The sequence below is a fragment of the Thermothelomyces heterothallicus genome (genome assembly GCF_042370625.1).
Source record: "Thermothelomyces heterothallicus CBS 202.75 unplaced genomic scaffold P884_scaffold_31, whole genome shotgun sequence".
Classification (NCBI taxonomy): Eukaryota; Fungi; Ascomycota; class Sordariomycetes; order Sordariales; family Chaetomiaceae; genus Thermothelomyces; species Thermothelomyces heterothallicus.
In genome coordinates this window covers 266,818-289,599 of record NW_027192592.1, presented here as the reverse complement: position 1 = coordinate 289,599, position 22,782 = coordinate 266,818, and the positions used below count along the sequence as shown (strand labels likewise).

Here is a 22,782-nt window from a genome sequence, read left to right as displayed (position 1 = left end):
TACAGGAAAAGGTTAATTACATTGTAGCTAAGCAATCTCCTGCGTCTCCGCATCTACTGTGGTAGGGAGCCAAAGTTTCACCCCCTGCCCAGGTACCGACCAGGGCTCTCTCGGAAAAACCTCTTGTGCCTCTACCACCAGTTTTTCCTGCCTGCGCCTGCCTGTCAGGCCCCCTGTTGATACCCAGACAGGGGGTCAAACTTACCCATCATACGTAGTAATTATCGCTGTGCTAGGCTTGCTCTATTAGCGCGCGTATAACTAGGACTTTTGTCCTGGCACATTCGCCGCTATTCTTAATATGGAAAAATTATTAGATCAACTGATCATCACAAGTTCTTGCGTCATTTGGCGCGCTGCCCGATCGGGGTGTCAACGACTCCATTTCAGAAAAAAAATTTCGTTCCTAAAAAAAAAAAGGAGGAAGGAAAGAATGAATATAGAACAGTCGATTACTACTAGTACGCTATAAGAACACCATTTTGTTCTTTGTAGTCAAGGCGTAGTGTTCCTGCATCGAGTCTTGGGCGACGTAGGCACTTCTCCACGGAGCCAAAAGTGTCTGAAAACAAAACCGAGAATTGTGTTCTCGGCGGCTAGCTAATAGGGATCGCACCCTATCCACGGGGAATTTGGCTGGGTGTTGTATCGTTGGCTCAGTCAAGGCTTAGTTGCTTGCGGACCCTTTTTGTCTTAGAGTCAAATCATGACTTCAGAGACTCGGAACCTATCTCCTTTGGCGATTGATGAAGCAGGAGGTGAACTTTGGTGAACTCTGGTGTTGGCGCTGCAAGCTCCTGTAATTAGGTATTGTGGGAATGTGGTAATTAATACGGGGCCTAATTAATATCAACTTTACCTCTTGGTTCACGCTAACATGAACTCACTAATTATCTGCTGACCAGTCCGAAGAGGGATGTCTATCGACAGTATCTGACGGAGGAAATAACGCAACTCCGTGCCATGTCTGCTACGGGGCCGAAACGGAACTTGAACCGAAGCTGCGGCAACACTTCAAATGCTCATATCGTACATCTATAACTGTGCTGTTCTCACTTTCACCAATCCCGGTCCAATCCGACTAACTATCTAAGACACGGAAAACACGCTACGCGCTCGCTTGTCCAATGCTGCAGCTCAGGAAACTTCAAAACGCATCATTTCACGCAAGCATCACGGCTTCTCGAATGCTTCGCTCAGGTACCCGCAGCACTCTCGATACAGGTCTTCGCTGTACTCGGCTGGTTTCGTAGGGTCCGGCGACTTGTCCCAGGCATGAGCCACACCCTTGATCATCTTGTATCGAACGTCCTTGCTGATAGGGGGCTCTCGCAAGCGCTTGGCCAGCGCCTCGCCTTCCTGCATTAGCATGTCGTGCTCGCAGGTGAAGAAGATGACGGTTTGCGGAATGGCGGCCGCGAGGTGCTCGTCGGTGGCCATGCTCGGCGAGAGGTAGCACGAGTCGAGCGGCAGGTCTGGGGGGTGCAGGTAGCAGGCGTCGAAGAGGGAGGTAAGCGTCTCGGGAAGGTTTTGGTCTGGTCGGACCGACGCGGCGCGCTTGAGCGCGCGTGGTTCGGTGTAGTCGGTGATGGGGTACCACGTGGCCACGGCGCGGATGCGGTGGTCCGGCACTGGGGTGCCCGCCTGCCTGAGCGTCTCGAGGTGGTCTGCTAGACGGAGGGTCGATGTGATGGCGAGGTTGGCGCCGGCGGAGAAGCCCGAGGTGGCCAGCTTGGATGGGTCGATGAGCAGTTCGGGTCCGGAGCGGATCAAGTACAGCAGGGCGTCTGCGGCGTCCTCCACCGCCACGGGGAACGGGTGCTCGGGACTGAGCCGGTAGTTCACGCTGACAAACACGGCGTTGCACTCTTTCAGGACGAAACGGCCGAAGCGGGCATCATCCGTGGCACTGCCAATGGTGAAGCCGCCGCCGTGAAAATTGACCACGGCAGGAAACTTGGTGCCCGTCTTGGCCGCGGTCGCATACCCTTCGGGTGTGTAGAACTGCAAGGAAAACTCGCCTTCGGTCTTGGAGATTGTCGACCGGATGGTCTTGCTGAAGGAAGGGTTGGGCGGTCGCTCGGGAGCCAAAAAATGCAGCGTCATCCCGACATACTGAAGCGATCTCCACCACGCCGCCGAGGCACGCAGCAGCCATCGTGACGGAGCGCGGCCGACGGCGTCCCGGGCGGTCTTGAGCCGCCTTGCGCGGGCCGCGGCGGCACCCGCAGCACCTGACTGCTCTTCGGGGGAGGCGGGGGAGGCGGGGGAGGCGAGGTTGACGACGGGGATGCCGTCGACCGTAGGTCTCGCATTAGCCATCCTGCGACGAGGCCAGGGACAGCAAAAGCATCTTCTCTTGTCACGGTGATGGCAATTGGTATTAAAAACGGCTTTGTTGTTGGTGCGGGGCATCTCAAATCGCATCGGAGGATAACGTGTCGTCCAAATCTGCCAATGGGCTGAGACTCGGTCCTTTCAGTTGAAACGCGACTTAACATTGGTCGCGTATGGGAAGCTGATGTCATCCCCCTGGCGCAGCAAGGAATGCGCAGGTATGTACTGAGTACGTCCGTACATACGTACCTTACGGAGGCCAAACCCTCCTTACCGTGTAGAAGAAGCATGGCCAACTGCCCCGCGGGTCGATTATGCCGGTAGTGGGGTTTTGCAGTTTTGCATTTGGCTGGCAGTTGGATCACTTCGCCAAGACGCTGAACACAACAGTGTGCTGACGTCATGAGTATGACTTTGTCATCCCCGGGAGCAGCGGAAGCCCAACATCACAGAGTCATGACGCATGTCGTGCAAAAAGGAACAATCATGGCTAGACCTCGTTCGGCCCGTCCTGATATGGTAAAGTCCGAGGGGCAAAAGCCAACAAACACTGTGTGCCCCCCTGTCAATGCGTTCCGTCTCTATGGGACTCGGTACATGTGATGCGTTGAACCGGCCCGTTCGGTTCCAGCTATTTCTGGCAGTGTCGATCGGGCAATAAGGTCCGAGCATTCCGGGTACTCTGTTTTATAGTTATCCGGTCGAAATTCCAGATGCTTACTGTAACCTGCGTGTAGCTTACCTAAGTCAGCTTCGGCATCGTCGCGAGGTAAGAGAAGCCGGTTCCTTGTTTGTGCCATGAGGCAAGTGCCTTCGTAGTCCCTTCCCGGTCTTGCCATGGAAACCTGGCCTCCCTCCCAAACTTACCTGAAGTTGCACTTGAATTTATTCTCGTGTTTTCCTCGTCCTGACTCCGTCAAAGCCCAACACCTTATCCCCAACTCACCACACTGGCTTAGCTTCGCAACCGAGGCTTCCCGAGGTTGAAAGCGCACATACCCGCACATCTAGGAGCCGAAGCATCCGCGCCGTCGGTACGCGACATCGTCATAGCAACAGTACCTCATAGCCTTTCCGGGACCACGCCGCAGCCGTTGACCATGTCGCCGTGCGGGCTGAAGAAGCCCATTCTGGTGCTCAACCGGATGATCGCACATGCCTCGACTAAGAACCACATCACTAAACCACGCATTGGCAACATTGCCGCCCTCGACCGTGACACCCGCCACGAGAGGCAGGTGAGGAAGGCACAGGAACACCTCGCCAAGGAGGACGAGCGTAAATTCGAACGACGGTCCTTCCAACAGCGGCGACAACAGGAGGAGGAGCGAGCGCACCAGATCGACCCGCCTGAGATTGCAGCCCGGTACGGCACCAAGACAGGTGACGCGCTCATAAAGACCGAGTCGATCCAGAAGCTGGCCGCCGACCCCGCCAACGTTGGCAGGTCGGTCAGTTTCATCGCCCGCATCCACCATGTGCGCTGCATGAGCTCCAAGCTGGCCTTCATCATCTTCCGCGACCAGGTCGAGCTGATCCAAGGCGTCCTGGCATATCGAGAGGGCGAGATTTCAGAAAACTTTGTGCGCTGGGCCGAGCATCTGACTAGCGAAGGTCTTGTTCACGTTCAGGGAACCCTGAAGCGGCCGCCGGAGAAGATTAAGGGTTGCTCGATTCAGGACTTCGAGGTCGTGATTGATTCGATGCACTCCGTCGTACCAGTGCAGGAGCACCTTCCCGTCGACCCCTTCACGATGGACCGTGTCGAGGAAGACGCGGAGTCGCACCAGGCAGAGGCAATGGCGTCGACAAGAGTTCGCGTCTCTAACCGCATTGCTTACCTGCGGACACCGACCGCCCAGTCCATCTTCCGCATCAACTCTACCGTGTGCAGCATCTTCCGCTCTGTTCTAGAGGCCAACGGCTTCATCGAGATCCACACCCCCAAGCTGATGCCCGGAGCTACTGAGTCGGGCGCCGAGGTCTTCAGAGTTAACTACTTTGGGCGGACGGCATTTCTCGCCCAGAGCCCGCAGCTGTCCAAGCAAATGAGCATATCGGCCGACTTCGGCCGCGTGTTCGAAATCGGCCCCGTCTTCCGGGCCGAGGACAGCAATACTCACCGCCATCTGACCGAGTATACGGGCCTGGATTTGGAGATGGCCATCAACACCGACTATCACGAAGCCTTGCATTTGATCGATAATCTGATGAAGAGCATTTTCAAAGGGATATACACTCGCTGCCGAAGAGAGATCGACATCATCAAGACACGGTTCCCTCACGAGGACCTCGTCTGGTTGGAAGAGACGCCCATATTGACTTTCAAGGAGGCTATTGAGCTCTTGAACTCGTCGGGCTGGACCGACGACCACGGGCGCAAGGCATCCGAGACGGAGGATCTGAGCACGCGCGCCGAAATTCGAATCGGCGAGCTGGTCAAGGAGAAGTACAAGACGGACTACTACATCATCGACAAGTTCCCCGCGTCCGCCCGGCCTTTCTACACACACCTCGATGCCGAAGATCCCAGGTTTACCAACTCGTTCGATATCTTCCTCCGTGGGCAGGAAATCACGACGGGCGGCCAGCGTATCCACAAGCCTGACGTTTTGAAGGAGCGAATGAAGAAGGCCGGCGTCGAGCCACGTGATGTGGAAGAGTACCTACAAGGTTTCGAGTTTGGGGTGCTCCCACACGCCGGATGTGGAATCGGGCTGGAGAGGCTGCTGTACCTGCTGCTGAAATTGGGCGACATCCGCAACGCGTCACTCTTTCCCCGCGATACCAAGTCCCTGCAAGAGCACAAGAAGACCGCCGTGCAGTTGCCCCATCCCGAGGCGGACACCATCCGCTATGCTTACGACTATGAACATGGCCGCCCCAATCTCAAAATGCCGCCGGTGGAGAAGCTGATCGCCAACTACGGCGACGCTACCAACACTTCTTGGCTCGATGACCGCTACAAGGTCTGGCGGCATGAGGCCACAGGTGCTGCGATTGGGTACGCGGAGGAAAATGGTTACGCCCTCGTCATGGGCAATCCCCTTTGTGACCCGCACCAGTACCAGCCCGTGATTCGAGCCTTCCTCAAGCACATGCGGAAACACAAGGACCTCCGGCCCATCTGGCTTCTCGTTGGCCCGGAAGTGGAGGAGATTCTCGGCTCCAAGCTGGGCTGGCGAACCCTCAGCTGCGTGGCAGAGGAGCGTGTACCCATCGAGTCGGCCAAGAAGGTGGCCAAAAAGGAGCGCCAGGCCGAGGACGCCGGCGTAACGATCCACGAGCAGCCCATGGACGAGCCCATGTCGCAAGAGTTCCGAGACCGCTGCGACAAGAAGATCGAGGAGTGGAAGGCCAACCGCAAGGGCAGCAAGCAGGTGCACATCACCGAAGTCCGCCCCTGGGTCGACATGGAACACCGCCGGTACCTCTGGGCCGAGACCAAGGAAGGCGAGATTGCCGCTCTGTGCGTGCTCCACCGACTGTCGCCAGCCAACGGCTACCAGATCAAGTTTGCGCTCGACTTCCCCGGCTCGCCCAGTGGCACCATTGAGGCGCTCATCTCGGCCGCTATCCAGGCGCTTGCCAAGTCCGGGGTCCGGAACGTCACCTTCGGCACGGGCGCCCTTCCGGAGATGGTGACGGGCGGCAACCTCGACGGAATTAGGGCGCGCATCTTGTCCAAGACGTACAAGACGATCGCGCAGCAGCTGAAGCTCGTGCAGAAGAGCGAGTTCCGGGAGAAGTTTGGGACCACCAACGATTTGGTCTATATCTGCTACCCATTCATGGGACTTGGTGTGAGCGGCGCCCGGACGCTAATCAAGTTCTTCGAGGATGAGATGTAGTTCCGAAGCTGGGACTTGCTGGCAAATTGCCGCGAATTCCTCCTCCCCTGCGTGCCTCGCTTCATCAGTGTTTGGAGCAGCGGGGCTTGTCATTGGTTATGTTACAATGCTTGCTTGGCTGGGTTCGAATTATCTATTTCGTTGTTTATAATCCCGTCGATACCCTCACTCGTTCTTGTTGCTCTCTTTAATGATTTCGGTTATGACGTGTCTGGGAATGATGAATAGAGGAGCCGCTTGGTTGTGGCAACGGGCTTGTCAAGCTCAACACCGGAATCAACACCAACACAAGCATTGACGCATGATTTGGCTGCTAATACAAGTAGATAGATAATGAGGTAGATGCATTTATGTGCGTATGTGCGCGATACCCGGGGAGGAGTGGTCTGTTTCAATTTTAATTTATCGTCTATTTACAGACACAGCGCGATACAAACGATATCCACGCCCGCTTGTGCCCCTCAATTGGGAGGCACAGATTCTGCGATGTTCGTCTCGGTACCCCGTATCAGGCACGAGACTATATAATTTACGATACATCAAAATGTCGTGTGTGGTTGTAGGTGTAATTATGGCCGGACTTGGGGCGAAGACACAGGCTCGAGCTCTATTTTTCATACGGTATTACATCGCCCGGCTCAAAGAATTCTCCATCAACGAGATGTCCACGCTGGATATTTAGGCCCGGATGGACAACTGTGCCCGCGTGGACGACGCAAAGCGCTAATTACCATGTTGGGCGAAGACAACACCAACTCGAAAGGCGCAGGCATGAGGTTCGTTACGACGTGGATGGATCGCCAGCTTGACTGGGTACTCGGGGAACGCGAGAAGCAACTGCTTCTTGTAAGCGGCGCCACAGACAAAACTGACGAGCTCGGGCAGCCGAACCGGGCGGACGGTGTGTCAGCTATGCAGCCGTCATGACCAGGGCAGGTAGGAAGCCGATTCGTGTTAGGTCGGCATGCAACTGGACCGACCGCACCATTTCCCCTAGCCGTTCCGATTTGCTCTAAGTATTCCTGCTGGCCGATATTGCGAGAAATTGTTTTGCACCCCCTCACGTGGTGGGCCAGTTGGAACAATACCAGTGAGTGACGCCACGGCTAATAATTAATTAATGATAATATAGAACGAATGACGGAGAAATTCGGGCTTCTGTCCTCCTGACTGGCCAGTGCCTGCTCTGCGGACAAATCATATTTTTCTTTTTTGGATCTCTGCAAGCTACTAAACTGCACAGTTACCTTGTTCATCGAGGCCTTTCTCACGGAACAATCGATACGCCAAGCGCACAAACTATGAACCTGCTCGTTCAGCCTATTCAGGGGTCGGCTCGACTCCCAAGTTTATCGGCAATTGGCAGAGTCAGCACAGGTAATTAGAGAATAAATAGAAAAACGAAAGGAACCAACCCGATAAGCTAAGTGCCTAGGTATAATGATAAACCTCCCATCAAAGGGGATACGTATGGTATTCAGCAGCTCCGGATGGCCCCTTACGCCGACATCAACATGGCTCGGCTCCGCACCCTTCTTGTTGCCACGATGCTCACTCTTCTCCAGCAGTCCGGCCTGGCATATCTCCGGATGAACCATGCATCAAAAGTATTTGTGGGCGGCCGCGGGGTCGATGGGGAGTACGACTACATCGTCGTTGGAGGCGGCACGGCCGGTCTTACCGTGGCTGACCGGCTGACCGAGGATGGCAAAACGACGGTGCTCGTGGTGGAATATGGCCAGCTGAGTAATTCTCCGGTTCCCAGGCGCCCTCCATGTACTCTGCCTCCTTTTGTGCGTGCTGTCGTTGACCTCCCCTGTGTACCCCAAGGCAACTCCTCGGCCATCTCGACCGTTCAAGGAGGCTTCATGGGCATGACGGACCCGACTCTGCTGTTCAACATCCAGTCGGTGCCCCAGACCAACCTCGCAAACCGGACGGTTGCGGTCCTGGCCGGAAAGGTGATCGGCGGGTCCAGCGCGGTCAATGCCATGATGACGATCCGGGGCACGGCAGAGGACTACACGCGGTGGGGGAGCTTCTTCGGCGAGGACTCGCACTGGAACTGGGAAGGGCTGCTGCCGTACTTCAAGAGGGCGCTGAACTTTGTCCCGCCCGACGCCGCGGTCACGGACTCGGCCGGCATCACGTACGACACCAGCTTCTGGGGGAACACGTCGGGCGTGTACGCCGGCTGGCCGTCATTCCAGTACCCCGGCACGGCGGCGCAGATGGAGGCCTTCGAGGGCATTCCCGGGGTCGCGTTCGCGAGGGACAGCGGGTCCGGCCGGCCGGGCGTGTACTGGTATCCGACCTTCATGGACCCCTGGCGGGTGGAGCGGTCGTACGCGAGGACGGGCCACCACGACAGGGCCGCCGACCGCACCAACTATCACCTCGCGACGGGCTCCAGGGTGACCAGGGTCGCGCTGGAGGGGACCACGGCCGCGGGAGTCGCGTTCGTCCCCGTCGTCGAAGAAGACGGCGCAGGTTCCGGTAAGAAGGGCAGCCGGGAAACACGAGTCAGCGCGAGGAAGGAGGTCATCGTGGCGGCCGGCGGCATCCACAGCCCCCAGGTGCTCCAGCTGAGCGGCATCGGGCCGCGCAAGCTCCTCGAGTCGGCGGGCATCCGCACGGTCGTCGACCTGCCCGGCGTGGGGCAGAACTTTCAGGACCACGCCATGATCCAGGCGGCCTTCGGGTACGAGAACTTCACGATCCACCCGGCCCCCGAGGACGTCTTCCTGGACCGCAACTTCTCGAGATGGGTGGACGAGGTCTGGGCCGAGAACCGCACGGGTCCCAACTCGATCGCCACGGGCAACGCGGCCGCGTGGCTCCCCTTCGCCGTCGTGTCCCCGCGGGCGGCCAACCTGTCGGCCGCCCTGGCGGCCCAGAACCACAGCCTGGCCCTGGCCCCCGGCACGGACAGGACGGTGGCGGCCGGGTACCGGGCCCAGATGGCGTCGCTGGCGCGGGCGCTGCGCAGCAACGGCACGGCCTTCTACAACCTCGTCCTCACCGGCGGCTCGACCAGCGGCCTCCTGGTCGACCTGCACCCGCTGAGCCGGGGCACCGTCGCCGTCGACCCGCGCGACCCGTCCGGGGCGGAGCCGCTGGTCGACTACCGCGCCCTGTCGAACCCGCTCGACGCCGCCGTCATGGCCGACCTGATCCGCTTCACGCGCCGCTACCACCTCGACAACCCGCGCACGCGGCCCTGGCGCGCCGCCGAGCTCGCCCCGGGCCCGGACGTCCAGACGGACGACCAGTTCGCCGCCTACCTGGCCCGCTCGCTCGCCCCGACCGTGTACCACCCGGCGGGGACCTGCGCCATGCTGCCCAGGCACCTCGGCGGCGTCGTCGACCAGGAGCTGCGCGTCTACGGCGTCGATCGCCTCCGTGTCGTCGACGCCAGCATCTTCCCCACCCTCCCCGGCGCCAATACCTGCCAGACCGTCTACGCGGTCGCCGAAAAGGTGACTTTTTTTTGTTGTTGTTGTTTCCCCTTTCCCTTCTTGTCCCTTCTTTTGTTTGCTTCAGCTTCCCCCGACCCAACCCCCCCCCCCCGGGGAGGTTTCCTCCTATTATCCCTCGTTCGGCATCAAAGAAACTGACGATATATTAATTAGGCGGCCGACCTGATCCGGTACGGACCTCCGAAGACGAACAAGGAGGAGAAGAGGCAGGGCAGATTGCCTTAATTACAAGCGCTCCAAGGAATCGCGCTTTCTCACCTGGGCTCGCCTCCCCTGGGCTTGATGGATTTTTTTTTCATTTAGGACAATAACCATACAAGTCAGCGGCTGGTTGCCATCCTGGCCCAAAACGCAATCTGATTCTTGTACATGCATAATTACATCCCTTGTTGTCTACCGACTCGTGTGCGGTTCAATGTCTCTTTCTTAGTGCCGTCCAAGTGGTCATTCGCCGTGTTCCCTGTCGTTTCCCTTGTTCTCTGTTTCCTCCATTTTCATAGATACACTGCGTAATTAATTAGTCCACTGTCGAAGTTCAGCGTGGCCCGGACTTTGCTTTTGGCAGTCTCCTTAATAAAGCTGAGTGAAGGGTTGGTTTCCTTCTTTTCTTTCTTTTTTTATTCTTTTTTTCGCATAGACATCTTGTAGAGTCGATTCCTAGCTTTCCTTAGTCACCTGGACCAGTCATTCTTGCCACGGTGAATATTCAGTCAATAGCCATTTGTCTCTATGATTTCTACTATTAATTATTCTTCTGTGTTGATATTGATATGGCGGGTGGGTGTCAACTGCGAGGTCCGTATTGTCATCTCTCCTACTTCGATTTCTTTCTTCCTGCCTTTCTTTCTTTCCATTGCTTTTTGTTCATTTTGTGGGGGGGGTATTATTAGGATTGTGCGTCGAAGCCAAGACTGCATTTCAGGTAGTTGGCTACCTTCCCGCCTCCCAAGTGTAATTAATACTGTGTATTTGGATGTTGGCTGCATGGATGCCTGATCACGACTGCGGCCGCCTGCCCTCGGAAGAGGAAGCACGGGGCAAGTGGCAAGTAACTACGAGAGTGAAGCATCAAGCCTTCTTCCTCTTCGGCGCCTATGCAAGGTTCTTCCTTTCATCACCCAACTTTGTATAAGGTATGCCGGGAAAACATTCAACCTATCATGGCGCCACCCACAACGGTTTTCGAAAGTTGTATATAGGAACACCGATAGGTGAGAAGGTAATATGTGTTCTCAGTACTCGCAGTTGGTTAATTACCTACGGAGAGCGTAATTCTCGGCTCTATCGCGCCATTCTCTGTCCCCAATCCCACATTTTCCCGCGATTTTCCCCCTTGTTTCGTTTGCAACGGCTCGCTCTGGCAATTAGGGGTTTGATCGTTGTCATGTCTCATTCTCATCACTACTTGTGCTTCACCGTCTTTAATTATGCTTTCTTCCGGTCTCATCTAGGTACCCTCAGGTTAAAAAAAAAGATTCATTAGGGATACGACTACTTTGAACCTTGCATATATTCCTCCTGATCGGGTGCAACATCAACACACACATCAGGCCTTCAATTCTCCTCTCTCCCGTTCCCCTCCTCTCCTCACGGTCTTTCCCTGACTGCTCGAGGAGTCCATTCAGGTACGTGCATATTGTGCTTGGCATTGGCATGGTTAATTATGTCACGAGAGGGAAAGGAGGGCGTTGTGTTTATTGGGGGGGAGGAGAGGGAGGAGGCGGCCGGAAGCATTCATCAAGGACGGCACGGGCCGATCAATCAAGCCAGCTCGCACTCAATCAGACTCTCGACGCCGTTCTGCTTATCGGTGCTCCAGATCTTGACGATCTTGAGGCCGGCGCCCTCGAGGAGGCGGCGCCAGTCTTCCTCGGTGCGCTCGCGGGAGCTCAGCAAGGCCATGACCATGAGGTCGAGGGCGGTGGCCTGCCAGTCGGCGTTGGTGCCGGGGATCACGTTCTCGTTGATGAGCAGGCGGCTGTAGCCCGGACGCATGGCGGCGGCGACGCGGTTGAGGATGCTGGTGCAGACCTCGTCGGGCCAGTCGTGCAGGACGCTGTGCATGTAGTAGGCGCGGGCGCCGACGATGGGTTGCTCGGTGTGGAAGTCGTACGCCATGGGCTCGATGCGGGGGTCGAGGTCGTGCACCTGGTCGATGACGACCTTGAGGTCCTGCAGCACCAGCCGGCCCGGCGCGTCCGGGTGCTTGCGCCGGAACTCGCCCAGGTCGTGGCCGAGGCCGCCGCCGATGTCGACCAGCAGCACCGACTCGGCTCCCTCGTCCAGGCCCGTCACCAGCCGCTCCTTCACCGGGTAGAAGTCCGGGTCCATCCAGGACGGTCGGCCCTGCCGGTAGCCGCCCATGTGGTGGTTGAACTGTTTCCCGTACGGCTGGTTCGACTGCAGCCACTCAAAGAAGTTGAGCTTGGTCTGGTAGGCCTTCTGGTACGGGCCGTTCGCCACGTCGTTGGGCGTCTGCCATTGGTGCTCCGCAAGCCATTTCGGTGTCTCGATGAGAGCAGGGTAGCAACCGCCAAGACTGGATTGGCGGGGGGAAACCAGGAGAGAAGGAGAAGAGCAAAAGGTCAGTCTGAGTGGACTCGGTGAATTCGGAGCCTGGACGGGACGACTGGGGGCAAAGGAGGGAACAGAGCAGCGAATCCGAGCCCCCACTTTGTTTTCCCCTTTTCTCTGTTCTTCGAAGGAAGTGTGGGGGGCCGGGACCGGGAGGGAAGGGGGGGGAGGTGGTGGGGGGAGGGGGGGAAGGGGTTTGGGGCGGTGGTGAGAGGTATACACTAACAACACACTTACATGCATGGGTATCCATCCCCAATGATGGGGATTGTCAAAGACTTGGTAAAGTTGGTCGCCTTGTACTCGTCGGGTCCAACCTCAGTGATGTAACCCATCGCTGCAACGTGCCGTAGCAGCCGGCCTGGATTTCCAAAGCCGTTATTAGTCACGGGTTATCCCACCCAAGGTTTGAGAAAAGGCGAGAGCGCGCGAGATAGCGGGTGACGGGTACCTATGGGTGTATGTACGTACACAGTAGAGGAGGGTGGATGCCGAGCTTGGCAGCAAGGCCCTCAGCCTTCTTGGGGCCGGCCCCGTCTTCGATCAGGAGGTGAAAGAGCCCAGTGTTGACGCCGATGGTCAGCGCCAGGAGGCAGGCTGGCTGCACGGTGAACCCAACACATAATTAGCATCCGGCGAGACTGGTTCGCACGTCTCCGTGATCATCATGATGGTTATTGTGGTGCTGATGGGGTGCAGTGAGCGCGATAAGGAGCGCAGAGCTTACATACCTGAGCCCAGAGGTGCTTGATCATGGTTTCTCTAGGGGTCTCGAGGGCGCGGACCAGGTCACGGGCCTTCTCGAGCAGCTGCAGTCGAGCGGCGCTGTCGTCAAAATTCAGAGCCTGGCCGGCCGCTGCGATCTCCTGGATCAGACCCGGCACTCTCTCCGGAGCGTTGGGGTTCAGGGCGACAGAGATGTCGACCGCGGGCGCGGCCGGTTTGCCGTTCGCATGCCCGTTGTCGCTTGGTGCCATGTTGATCGTCGGAATCCTGGTTAAGGTTGAGTAAGACGGTTCGCGCTCTTGTCCTGTCGAGAGAGGACGGCGAGATGGAGCTGAAACAAGAATGTATAATACAGGAACTCTCGAGAACAGGACTTAGGGGGTGGGCAAGGGGACTTCTCGGGCTATCCCGGCTTTCGAGGCAAGAACATAAAAGACGGGCTCGGAAAAGCAGCAAAGCAAAGGCAACTGGAGCATCCTCCCCTGGGCCCTGGTAGTTTATGTCATGTTTCCCCCCGAGCCCCCTGAGCTCCCGACCCGAGCCCGAGTTCCCTGTAACCGTGATGCCGGCCCTGCATTAACACGTTGGTGATATGCCGAGTTTGGTGCTTCGCGTACACTACGGAGTCCAATAGTGTGACACAGGTGCCCGAGGATCGGCACTCCTCGTTAATTATAGTATGCCAAATATTACATACACAGTAGTGTTCTGTGGTACGGGTACAGTTGGTATGCGATGGACTGACCATGGCACAATCAAATACTTGGCACATACTAACTAGATACTACCCTCCAACAAGGCCTCGCATTGTGTTTAAGTGCGGAGATTAGTGCTAGGTTGGCATTAGCGTCACGGCACGATAGCCGGCATGGTGTTGGCAGTACATAAGGCACTTACACGTACTGTGCGCGTATATCGTAGCTATCTACCGACACTACATCCTCGTACGTATTTACACTATGCTATATACATACATATATTGATTGCGAACTCCTTACCAAGTACGTCCGTCTTTTGGGTCGTGCTTTGGTTGGGACCTTTCTCCCACACGCTCTTGACCGAGGACCCGAGACCGCGGACTGTGGCGTTCTGTCGTGGAATATGCGCCATTTCTGGGGGGCCACGGCAACGCGGGAGGGCATGGGGCATCCAATAAGTTGAGGGTGGCTTCTTTCAGCCGCCCGTTCGGAACTCGGAATCGCACGAAGGACGACATTTGCAAAGCAAGAAATAAAATAGCAACAAGGACCGTTGGAGAGTTCCGCATGCCCGATCTCATGGTTGCCATTACATTACGAAGCACACTATACCAGAGGTTGGTGGCATGAGGAGAAAGAAAGAGCACACACACTCCGGACCATACGCACAGTACCAGAGTAATCCTGCAGGGACGGGATACGCAGTACACTACATACTGTGGTAATAAATGCGCAAAGTCCCACCGATCTGACATTACCTTGGAATACACTACCCACCAAAGAGAAGCGCCTTTCCTGTGCTCCGCGTCCAAACTTTCCCAATGTATGTAAGTACATACATAGTACATAGATACAATCTCCCCTGTCCCTTGACCATGCAACGGCTCCTCATACGATTCGTTCAGACATACACTACGGAGTAACACCAACATAACACCATGAAGACAAGGGGAATATAGTGTATCTACACTACGAAAGCCGCTAAGCGAGGCGGGGCTGCCCAGCAATCTGTTGGACATTTCAGAAAATGGCCCCCAAAATGAGTCCAGCGCAGAGAACATGGAATTGGGAAGGGAAATTTCCCGGGTATGTCTACTATGTATGTCACGACTGCAATCGCAACACTACGGATTGCAACTCTACGCTACCTAAAGGGTGAGAAATTTTAACAGAACGCAATATGCATATGCGTGTATGCTGCAAGTATGTACCACCGGAGCACACACACACGCACACCACGTTCGTGGTTCGATTGGATACTGAAGGGCCCTCTCTTGTCTCCATGGACCATCCTACTAGTATGGAAGGCCAGACTTCCTCGCGTGCGCGGAGGGCCTCAGCAGAGGACGAGGGGGAGGTTGGGACCCCCTCTTTTTGCTGCCGAACATGCAACCGGCGACCCCTCGTCGAGGTGCCTGGGCCCCGGGGGGGGGGGGGGGGGGGGAAGTGGGAGGGGGAGGGGGAGAGAGGCGAAAAGAACTGCAGCAATGCTCGTTCGCAGTCCGCGAACCATCCCCCGCATGGCGTTAACTGCTCACTTGCTGAGTAACTATGTACGGAATAATCCGTAGTTAATCCGTAGTCAAATAATGATCTTGGGGTTGCCGAATCATTGAAGAATCACTAGCGCGCTCGCCGTTGGTCCAACCCAGGGGCCTGGAAGCCTTCGCGACAAGCATCCCATGTTCCTGACACACCGAGAACCAAGCATTGGCCTATCGGCTTACAGCGCTGCGTACCCCGTCCCCGGCCGGAAACAAGCTCTGGTGCACGGGCAAGGGATCGTCCTCTTGGCGGAAGGGCTTCTTCGCTGCAGAGCACCGGACACTCCGCCAGTGAGCTCGTCGCGGAGGGAATTGATGTAGTGTACCCTCTGTGTACACAAGTAATCAAGTTAACTAGTGTATGTACGGATTACGGATCTCCGAGAATTATCCTTTAACGTACTTGGTAGCTCAGCAGTAGTGTAAATAGTGACTTTGAGGCGCATCGACCCCTGAATGGGCAAATTATCCCCTGACCGTTGAAGGCCAATCTTTTTGAAATCGAGTCATGGGCTATGTCAGATCACCCTCCGTGGAACCTTCGACTGTGGCATTCACTGTGCACTGTGTAGGAGGCACTCTCTTGTCTCGTCCACGGGCTGGCGGATATCTTGCTGTGTCCAACCCACACAACACACGCGGTACGATTCCTCCTCTTACGATCTCTCTCCATCCGCCATGTCGTGCTTCCCCGTCTTTCCACTCGTTTGATGCAGCGGCTCTGGCTTCGACAGGGTCGACTCAGCACCTCAGCACATGGTTTACGCCCTTTGCCCCGAGGCAATCGCAAAGGATTTGGGCTCCTCTCGCCGACGGGAACATCGGGAACATCGGTCTTTCGTGCGGTAGTTTGACTCCTTGTGGTGGTGGATCTGATCTCGAAATCCCACGACTCTCCCGAAATCGCCGACCTGCGGGACCGAAAAGAGATCTACAAGACAGTCGCAAGAACAAGAAGAATTAGGAAATAAGAGCCCGCAATCGCCATGGCCGCCGCTAGTCCTTCTGCGCCCGACATTGTCGACACCGACAAGGGGCCGACAATCCTGGCGACTACCATCGCCGTCACCGTCCTCAGCACGCTGTTCGTGGGAGCCCGGTTGTTCACCCGTATCTACCTCCTGGGCAAGATGCATCTGGACGACTACTTCATGATCGTGGCCATGGTATGTTGTTTTTTATGTCCCGGCGGCCGCCCCGTGCGGTAATGGTCTCGTGTCCCCCCTCGAGATAAGACAGAACAAATACGCTGACAACGCCGTTTTATGCTCCCCGACAGCTCTGCAGCTGGGCCACGGTAGCCATCACATCCAAGGCGGTCCAGAGCGGTAGCGGCCACCACGCCGCCCTCCTCACCGACGACCAGCTGGGAGGCGCCATCTTCTACACCATGGTCGCCTTTTGCCCGGGCATCTTGTCCTTCGGCCTGCCCAAGCTGGCCGTCGTGGCGCTGCTGACGCGCATGATGAACCCGTCCCGGCTGCACTCCATCTTCCTGTGGTTCCTGGCCATCTTCTGCCAGCTGAGCCTGATGGGCTGCGTCGGCATCCTCTTCGGGCAGTGCACTCCCACCCGATCCATGTGGGACTTCAGCGTCAAGGGGAAATGCATCAACCCCTGGATCCTGGTCAATTACTCCATCTACGCTGGCTGTGAGTTTGACCTCTCCCTCTCCTTCCTCTTGCACCACTCGCCTCGCAGGCAAAAACGTCACAAGCGACAACCTAATTTTTTTGCCATTGTATCCCCCAGTTGGCTGACCCGATCCCGCGCCCCAAAGCCTTCTCTGGATTTGTCGACTTGTACTTTGCCGTCTACCCCTCCATCGTCCTCCTCAAGCTCCAAATGAGCCTCAAGAAGAAGATCGCGCTCAGTTTTGCCCTGGGCATCGGTTCAGTGTAAGTTCTTTCCCCATATCTCCCCTTATTTGAGCGTCAAGCCGTCCCTTTGCGATCACCCTTACTGACCTCTCCCTACACTACAGGGCCGGCATCGTCGCCATTTACAAGTGCACGCGTCTTCCGGGTCTTGCTAGCCCCGACTTTGTCTGTAAGTGGAGACCACCAACTCCGGTCCCCAAGAGCCTATACCGTACGGGGCACTGAACCGGGTGCTCACGGCCGTTTTGTTTAAATAGACGATACTGCCGATCTCACCATCTGGACCGCGTAAGATATATCCCAATCCCCTCCCCCCCCTTTTTTTTTTCCTTGTTTAGTCTTTTTTGTTTTTCCCACTCCACCCTGTCGACGCCCGCAACATACTGACGTTCGGCCGTCGATAGCATCGAAGGCTCGACCATCATGATCGCCGCCTCGATCCCCATCCTGAAGCCCCTGGCAGACTACGTAGTCGGGCGGCGCACTTTCTCGTCGTCGAATTCGTACAACCGGTACGAGAAGCACCCGGGGTCGCGCAGCGGCCATATGGCATCGGACATGGAGCTCTCGTCCGGACGCGGGTTCCGCCGCGGCGGCGGGCCGAAGGATCCGATGGCCATCTCGCAGCTCGATACCGTCGTCGACTCGGGCAGCTGCGAGGAAGGGCGCAAGAGCGACGGGCACGACAGCCAGACCAACATTGTCTCCAGGGTGGACGACTACACCTCGCCGCAGTCCCGCCCGGCACTGCCGCCCAAGGGAGCCATTGTGAGGACGGACCACGTCGCCGTCACGACCACCTACGGCACCGAGGCAAGCCCTGCAGTGCGCTCCATGGACCGCTGGAAGTGATCATGGATCAGTGATCCTATGGGACTGGAGAAAACAGTCACGGTTGAAGGCGTTTTCAAAAGCTGCCCGGGAGAGAAGAGGGGGACGTGTCGGATTCGGCGTATAATTAAGGTTAGTTACGGGATATGGGTGAATGGATGGATGCGGAAATCAACGATCTTCGTCTGACTGCTATCGAGTTCGATGTTGGATGAAGAAGGAAGAGGCTGACCAGGGCCACCCTGCAGCGAAGATGTGGGTGGCTGCAACCCTGGTGGGGCCGGGAACCCTAGTGGGGCCCGGTCCACCACAACGGGACCAAGCGAGCCAGGCGGGGGACCGAGTCCCACAATTTCTTTTGTCAGTGGGCGGAACATTCTGGCATTGAATGCCAGTGCACTCACTGTATGACTATTTTTCTTTTTTCCCTTATTTTCGGATGAGACCAGATGGGATAAGGGGGAGGGGGATGGAATATCCGAGGACCGGGAAACAGGAGGTTAAGTGCCCGGCCCCGAAAGAACAACAAACGGGACCGAAAGTTAGAGATACTGTACATACGTACCAGACAAATTTTACCATTGGTTTCCGAGAACCACACAAGTGAATTGTTCAATGGGCAAAAAAGCAAGATGCCGCCTAAAAATCGGCACGAGACTTGCCATCCTGCCCGACCCTGTCTGCGGAAGGGGGGTTGGGTGAGAAAAAGTGGTTGCTGAAGGGTGAGGGTTTCTAACTTCTAGCGAGGACCCCCATTCGATCGGCACTGGGGAGCACTAAGGTTAGTTAGTGAGCGAGATCCACTTTACAACGGCTGGCCACACAGAGCCGAGCGTGGTGACATCATTGCCTGACGCATGCCCGGAGCGAGTTGCGCCTCGAACACAATCATGGCCAACGCCCGCGTTAGAGGCACCTCTCACCACGTCATATTCGAGCCAGATGCTGTTCAGGGTCACAGTTTTGTCGCCCTGCTGTCTCCATGAAGACAAGCCATGGCACACATCATGCGGCGCTGTCTAACGAGGCGCTTACCTGAATGGCATGTGCATCCTTTCTTCCTTTCCTTTCCTTTCCTTTCCGTTATGCGTTCTCTTCTTCTTTTGTTGACTGAATATTGCCTCTCTCTAAAAACGAGCTGTTGGTTTACATTGGTTGGGGTGTTTGTTCCATCCTTGGCTTGACCTGACTGCAGAACCACCACTCGATCCACTTCCCAGATCCTCGGCTATATTTCTTCCCATTACCAAGAAAACAAACATATAAAAAAAAAAGAAAAGAAAAAAGCAACAGCCGAGTGAATCATTCAGTCAATTGGCCACGCGGGAAAGCGAGCAAGCGAATAAGCATGGCCGACCAAGCGGGAGAAAAAGACGAGTTGAAAGATCCACCGGCGCCCTCGACCCCCAATGCGAGCACCCATCTAGTCGGCATCGCCTCCATGACACCCCATACGCCCACGCCCAATACTGCTAGAACTGCCGCTACCACTACTACTACCACCACCACCATAACTACAATTTCCGCTGCTGCCCTCGGCGCCGCCCCGACCGCCGTTGCCCCGGCCGTTCCCCGAGCGGTGCCGGACCCGATCGACTTCGCCGAGCTCCCCGGCCTCCCGCGCCTGCGCTACCGCATCCTCGACTACAAGGCGAAACTGGCGGTGGTCGTGTTCCTGCTGGTGCTCGAGTCGAGCCTGCTGCCAATCTCGCTCTACTACGGCCTGGTGCTGGGCACGACGCTGCGGCGCGGCATCGTCTTCGCCATCATCACCTCCTTCTTCGGCGTCGTCACGGGTATCGAGTTCGGCCTGCGCTGCATAAAGCTCATCTGGATGGGCGACACCTACCGCCCCCGCGGCGGCACCCGCTGGTCCTTCGACTTCACCCACTGGACCCTCTCCTTCGGCTACACCGTCATGACCGCCATCCTCATCGGCGCCTCCATCCCCCACGACCCCCTCGTCCGGCCCCTCGCCATCCCCGTCTCGCTCTTCTTCGCCCAGGTCGGCTGCCAGCTCGTCTGGTCCGGCTGCATGAACCGCGCCCGCCGCCCGGCCCCCTTCAAGATCAGCTCCGTCCCCAAGGGCGCCCGCGTACCCCCCATGGTCCTCACAATCGTCGAGGACATTGTCGGCGTCGACGGCGCCGGCGGCCGTAAGTACCGAGACGCCGTCATGGCCCGCTACGAGGCCAGCCCCCGCTTCCGGCACATGATTGCCCAGCAGAATTGGTTCTGGGCCGCCGGCGCCCTGATCGACAGCATCGGCACCTTTATCGTCATCTGGACCGTGCCCGAGAGAGTGGCCTACGGAGTCGGTATGTTTCTTTTTTCTTTTTCTTCTTTTTTCTTTTTCTTCTTTCTTCTTTTTCTTTATTTGTTTCTCCCGCCTCCTTTTTTTAATTAGTCAATAAAAGGAAATAAGACAAAGATCAGGTCACTGACAATAACAAACGCCTAGGCTGGGGAAGTCCCTTGATCTTCGTCGTCATCTGGACCACCATCACGGTCCACTGGGTGCGCCTCTCACTAAGGCGCGAGAAGGAACTCTGGCGAGCAGAGCATCCCAGGGAGAAACAACGGGGCTCGGTCACGCAGGAAACAAGCTAGTAATAATTATTACTTCCTTGAGCAACTCATTTCGCATAATTAACCAACACAAGATTTTCAGATACGGGCCAGCGGCATGGAGACGAAACATCGCCGCGTCCATCTCTCTGCCACCGCTCCTCGTTTCCGGATCATGAAGATATGGGAGCACAGGGCCCAGCCCAAGGTCAGCTGGCCAGACATGACTCCCAAACACTTGTCTCATGCCCGCCCACCGCGGCTATTATGTGCGGCCCAAGAAAAACAATCATGCCGTCGCCACCAGAAACTAGGTGCAGAGGTTAACAGCCCGAATGTCATCATGTCCCATGGCCTATTGATTAGGGGAAACAGAAGAGTACTTAACGCGGCTTCGAGCGACGGCCGGCCCCTCTCTCGGTTGAGCCCAAGCGGTCAACGCCGCCCCGATTTTCTGATCCAGCGCATATTACGCAGCAGCAATCCGAGGGCATTTCTCCCGTCTGATAGACCTGCGAGCAGTTCGGCGTCGAGAGCAGCGGCGAGACCACAAGGCAATGCCGAAGTGGAAGTTGTCCTGCGAGAATTGCCATGTGAACCCCCGGGGGATGGGAGTCGGTTGCGCGTGGGCAAATGTTCGCTGGTTCGGATGAACAGATGACCCGCAGTGGGCGACAACCCTTAATAATTATGGAAGCCGCCACACCATACCACGTAGTATCGGCAGTCATATCAATATTCAGCACAGGAGGTGTCGGAATGTCAACCGGGGGGGAGGGGAGGGGGGGAGAATGCAGGAAGATGGACGCCGGCGGATGATAGGTTTCTTTAATAATGAAACCACATCCGAGTTGAACCAGCGAACCGAAACCCGTGGGTTTCAAATGCAACAAGATATAAAAAAAAAGAAAAATACTCGGCAACAGGCGGAAGATGCGTCTTTGATGTCTAAACGAGAATCATATAGTTTCTACTAAAAGTTTTGAGATGTTATTAAAAAGCAAGTATTTAATGCTGTGTAGAGTCAAGCGCCAAAACTTATTAGTTTCTACGCTGCCGTTTCGCGTCGTCGTTCAAATCGTATGGTTCCTCCTCTTCTCATCACAGCTTATTCCGCAGCTCCTGCTGAGCGAGGAAGCGCCTCAGGTTGTCGACAATGAGCTCCTCGGCGCCCTGCGGCCGGCCGCCGGCGGCGTGGGGCGAGAGGATCAGGTTCTTGGCCCCGTAGAGCTTGTGGCCCTCGGGCAGCGGCTCCTGCTCGAAGACGTCGAGGGCGGCGCCGCCGATTTCCTCCTTCTCCAGCGCATCGTAGAGGGCGTCCTCGTCCACCGACGAACCCCGGCCGACGTTGACGACCCAGGCGTGGCGGGGCAGCAGCGCGAGGCGCTCCCGGTTCAGGGCGTGCCGGGTGGAGGCGTCGCCCGGCAGGATCATGACGAGGGCGTCCGTCTCGGGCAGGAGGCGGGGCAGGCTGTCCTCGGCAAAGACCTCGACGCCGCCGCGGACGCCGGGGGAGCGGGCGACGCCGCGGACGACGGAGCCCAGGGCGGTCAGGTGCGGCGCCAGGCAGCGGGCGATGTTGCCGTAGCCCCAGATGAGCACCCGGGCGTCGCGGAGGGTACGGAAGGTGCCCGGCTCGCGGTCGGGCTGGGGTCCGCCCAGGTGGCCGGGCCACTGGCCGCGCAGCTGCCAGTCGCGCATCTCATAGAAGCGGCGGGCCGCGTTGAGCAGCAGGCCCAGCGCGTGCTCGGCCACGGTGCGGTCGTGTAGGCCCGAGCCCGTCGTCACCTGGACGCGCGACCTGTCGAAGCCGGCGGCGAGCACGTCGTTGGGCCCCGCCGCGAGCGACTGGATCCACCGGAGCTGCTTCAGGTTCTGGGCCGCGAACGAGAGGTTGGCGGGGCTGTTGGCCCAGGTGACGAGGATCTCGGCGTCGAGGAGGTCCTCGGGGAGGGTCGGCGCTTTGGCGTCGTACGCGTGGAGTGTGACCGTCGGAAAGCCCGACAAGAGGGCGCGGTTGAGCCGGAGCGTGGTCGGGTAGAGGAGCTTCATCTTGGGCCGCTTTGGGACGTTTCTTGGTTGGGGGAGGGAGGGAGGACGAGAGTGGGCCGGGACGAGAGCTTCTCGCTCTGCAAAATGCCTCGTGTGAAATCCGAGATCGTGGAGGGATCGATAGGTAATATTTCTTGAAACTGAGCTGGAGGCCGATTACTCGAGGAAGGCGTTGCGACTTGGTAAGGTTCAAAAGGTTCAAAAGGTTCCGACGCGGGGCAAAGCAACCCGACCGTCTTTCC

General features: G+C 57.0%; 7 protein-coding genes across 7 annotated transcripts; 4 read left to right on the top strand and 3 right to left on the bottom strand.

Moving 5' to 3' along the window:
• Positions 1-837: 837 nt before the first annotated feature.
• On the bottom strand, positions 838-2,580 carry P884DRAFT_264294 (Alpha/Beta hydrolase protein). Its single transcript, XM_069441834.1, has one exon. The coding sequence runs from the start codon at positions 2,425-2,427 to the stop codon at positions 1,174-1,176; it is 1,254 nt and encodes a 417-aa protein (XP_069294214.1). The 5' UTR covers positions 2,428-2,580; the 3' UTR covers positions 838-1,173.
• Positions 2,581-3,094: 514 nt separating this feature from the next.
• P884DRAFT_264293 (Aminoacyl-tRNA synthetase) lies at positions 3,095-6,575 on the top strand. The gene has a single exon (XM_069441833.1). It carries the CDS (start codon positions 3,438-3,440, stop codon positions 6,186-6,188), a length of 2,751 nt encoding a protein of 916 aa, XP_069294213.1. The 5' UTR covers positions 3,095-3,437; the 3' UTR covers positions 6,189-6,575.
• Positions 6,576-7,702: 1,127 nt separating this feature from the next.
• On the top strand, positions 7,703-9,892 carry P884DRAFT_210129 (uncharacterized protein; the record flags this gene model as incomplete). The annotated part of the gene is made up of 3 exons (XM_069438981.1): positions 7,703-7,934; positions 8,019-9,667; positions 9,821-9,892. 3 exons carry the CDS (start codon positions 7,703-7,705, stop codon positions 9,890-9,892), a joined length of 1,953 nt encoding a protein of 650 aa, XP_069294212.1.
• Positions 9,893-11,428: 1,536 nt separating this feature from the next.
• On the bottom strand, positions 11,429-13,218 carry P884DRAFT_272781 (S-adenosyl-L-methionine-dependent methyltransferase; the record flags this gene model as incomplete). Its single annotated transcript, XM_069442549.1, has 4 exons — positions 11,429-12,206; positions 12,479-12,602; positions 12,713-12,842; positions 12,973-13,218. The coding sequence occupies 4 exons, from the start codon at positions 13,216-13,218 to the stop codon at positions 11,429-11,431; spliced, it is 1,278 nt and encodes a 425-aa protein (XP_069294211.1).
• Positions 13,219-16,195: 2,977 nt separating this feature from the next.
• P884DRAFT_250811 (uncharacterized protein) lies at positions 16,196-18,090 on the top strand (the record flags this gene model as incomplete). The annotated part of the gene is made up of 6 exons (XM_069440663.1): positions 16,196-16,375; positions 16,489-16,861; positions 16,990-17,107; positions 17,194-17,258; positions 17,347-17,377; positions 17,494-18,090. 6 exons carry the CDS (start codon positions 16,196-16,198, stop codon positions 17,939-17,941), a joined length of 1,215 nt encoding a protein of 404 aa, XP_069294210.1. The 3' UTR covers positions 17,942-18,090.
• A 1,178-nt stretch (positions 18,091-19,268) lies between these two features.
• P884DRAFT_332404 (uncharacterized protein) lies at positions 19,269-20,612 on the top strand (the record flags this gene model as incomplete). Its single annotated transcript, XM_069445787.1, has 3 exons — positions 19,269-20,238; positions 20,382-20,529; positions 20,584-20,612. Coding segments are annotated over 3 exons (1,119 nt in total). The 3' UTR covers positions 20,585-20,612.
• Positions 20,613-21,241: 629 nt separating this feature from the next.
• Positions 21,242-22,751, bottom strand: P884DRAFT_332403 (uncharacterized protein). The gene has a single exon (XM_069445786.1). The coding sequence runs from the start codon at positions 22,538-22,540 to the stop codon at positions 21,590-21,592; it is 951 nt and encodes a 316-aa protein (XP_069294208.1). The 5' UTR covers positions 22,541-22,751; the 3' UTR covers positions 21,242-21,589.
• Between the last annotated feature and the right edge of the window lie 31 nt (positions 22,752-22,782).

What these genes read in the sequence shown, in the direction of transcription:
- P884DRAFT_332403 (XM_069445786.1), bottom strand. Translation starts at nt 22,540, where the DNA reads ATGAAGCTCCTCTACCCGACCACGCTCCGGCTCAACCGCGCCCTCTTG.
- P884DRAFT_264294 (XM_069441834.1), bottom strand. Translation starts at nt 2,427, where the DNA reads ATGCGATTTGAGATGCCCCGCACCAACAACAAAGCCGTTTTTAATACC.
- P884DRAFT_264293 (XM_069441833.1), top strand. Translation starts at nt 3,438, where the DNA reads ATGTCGCCGTGCGGGCTGAAGAAGCCCATTCTGGTGCTCAACCGGATG.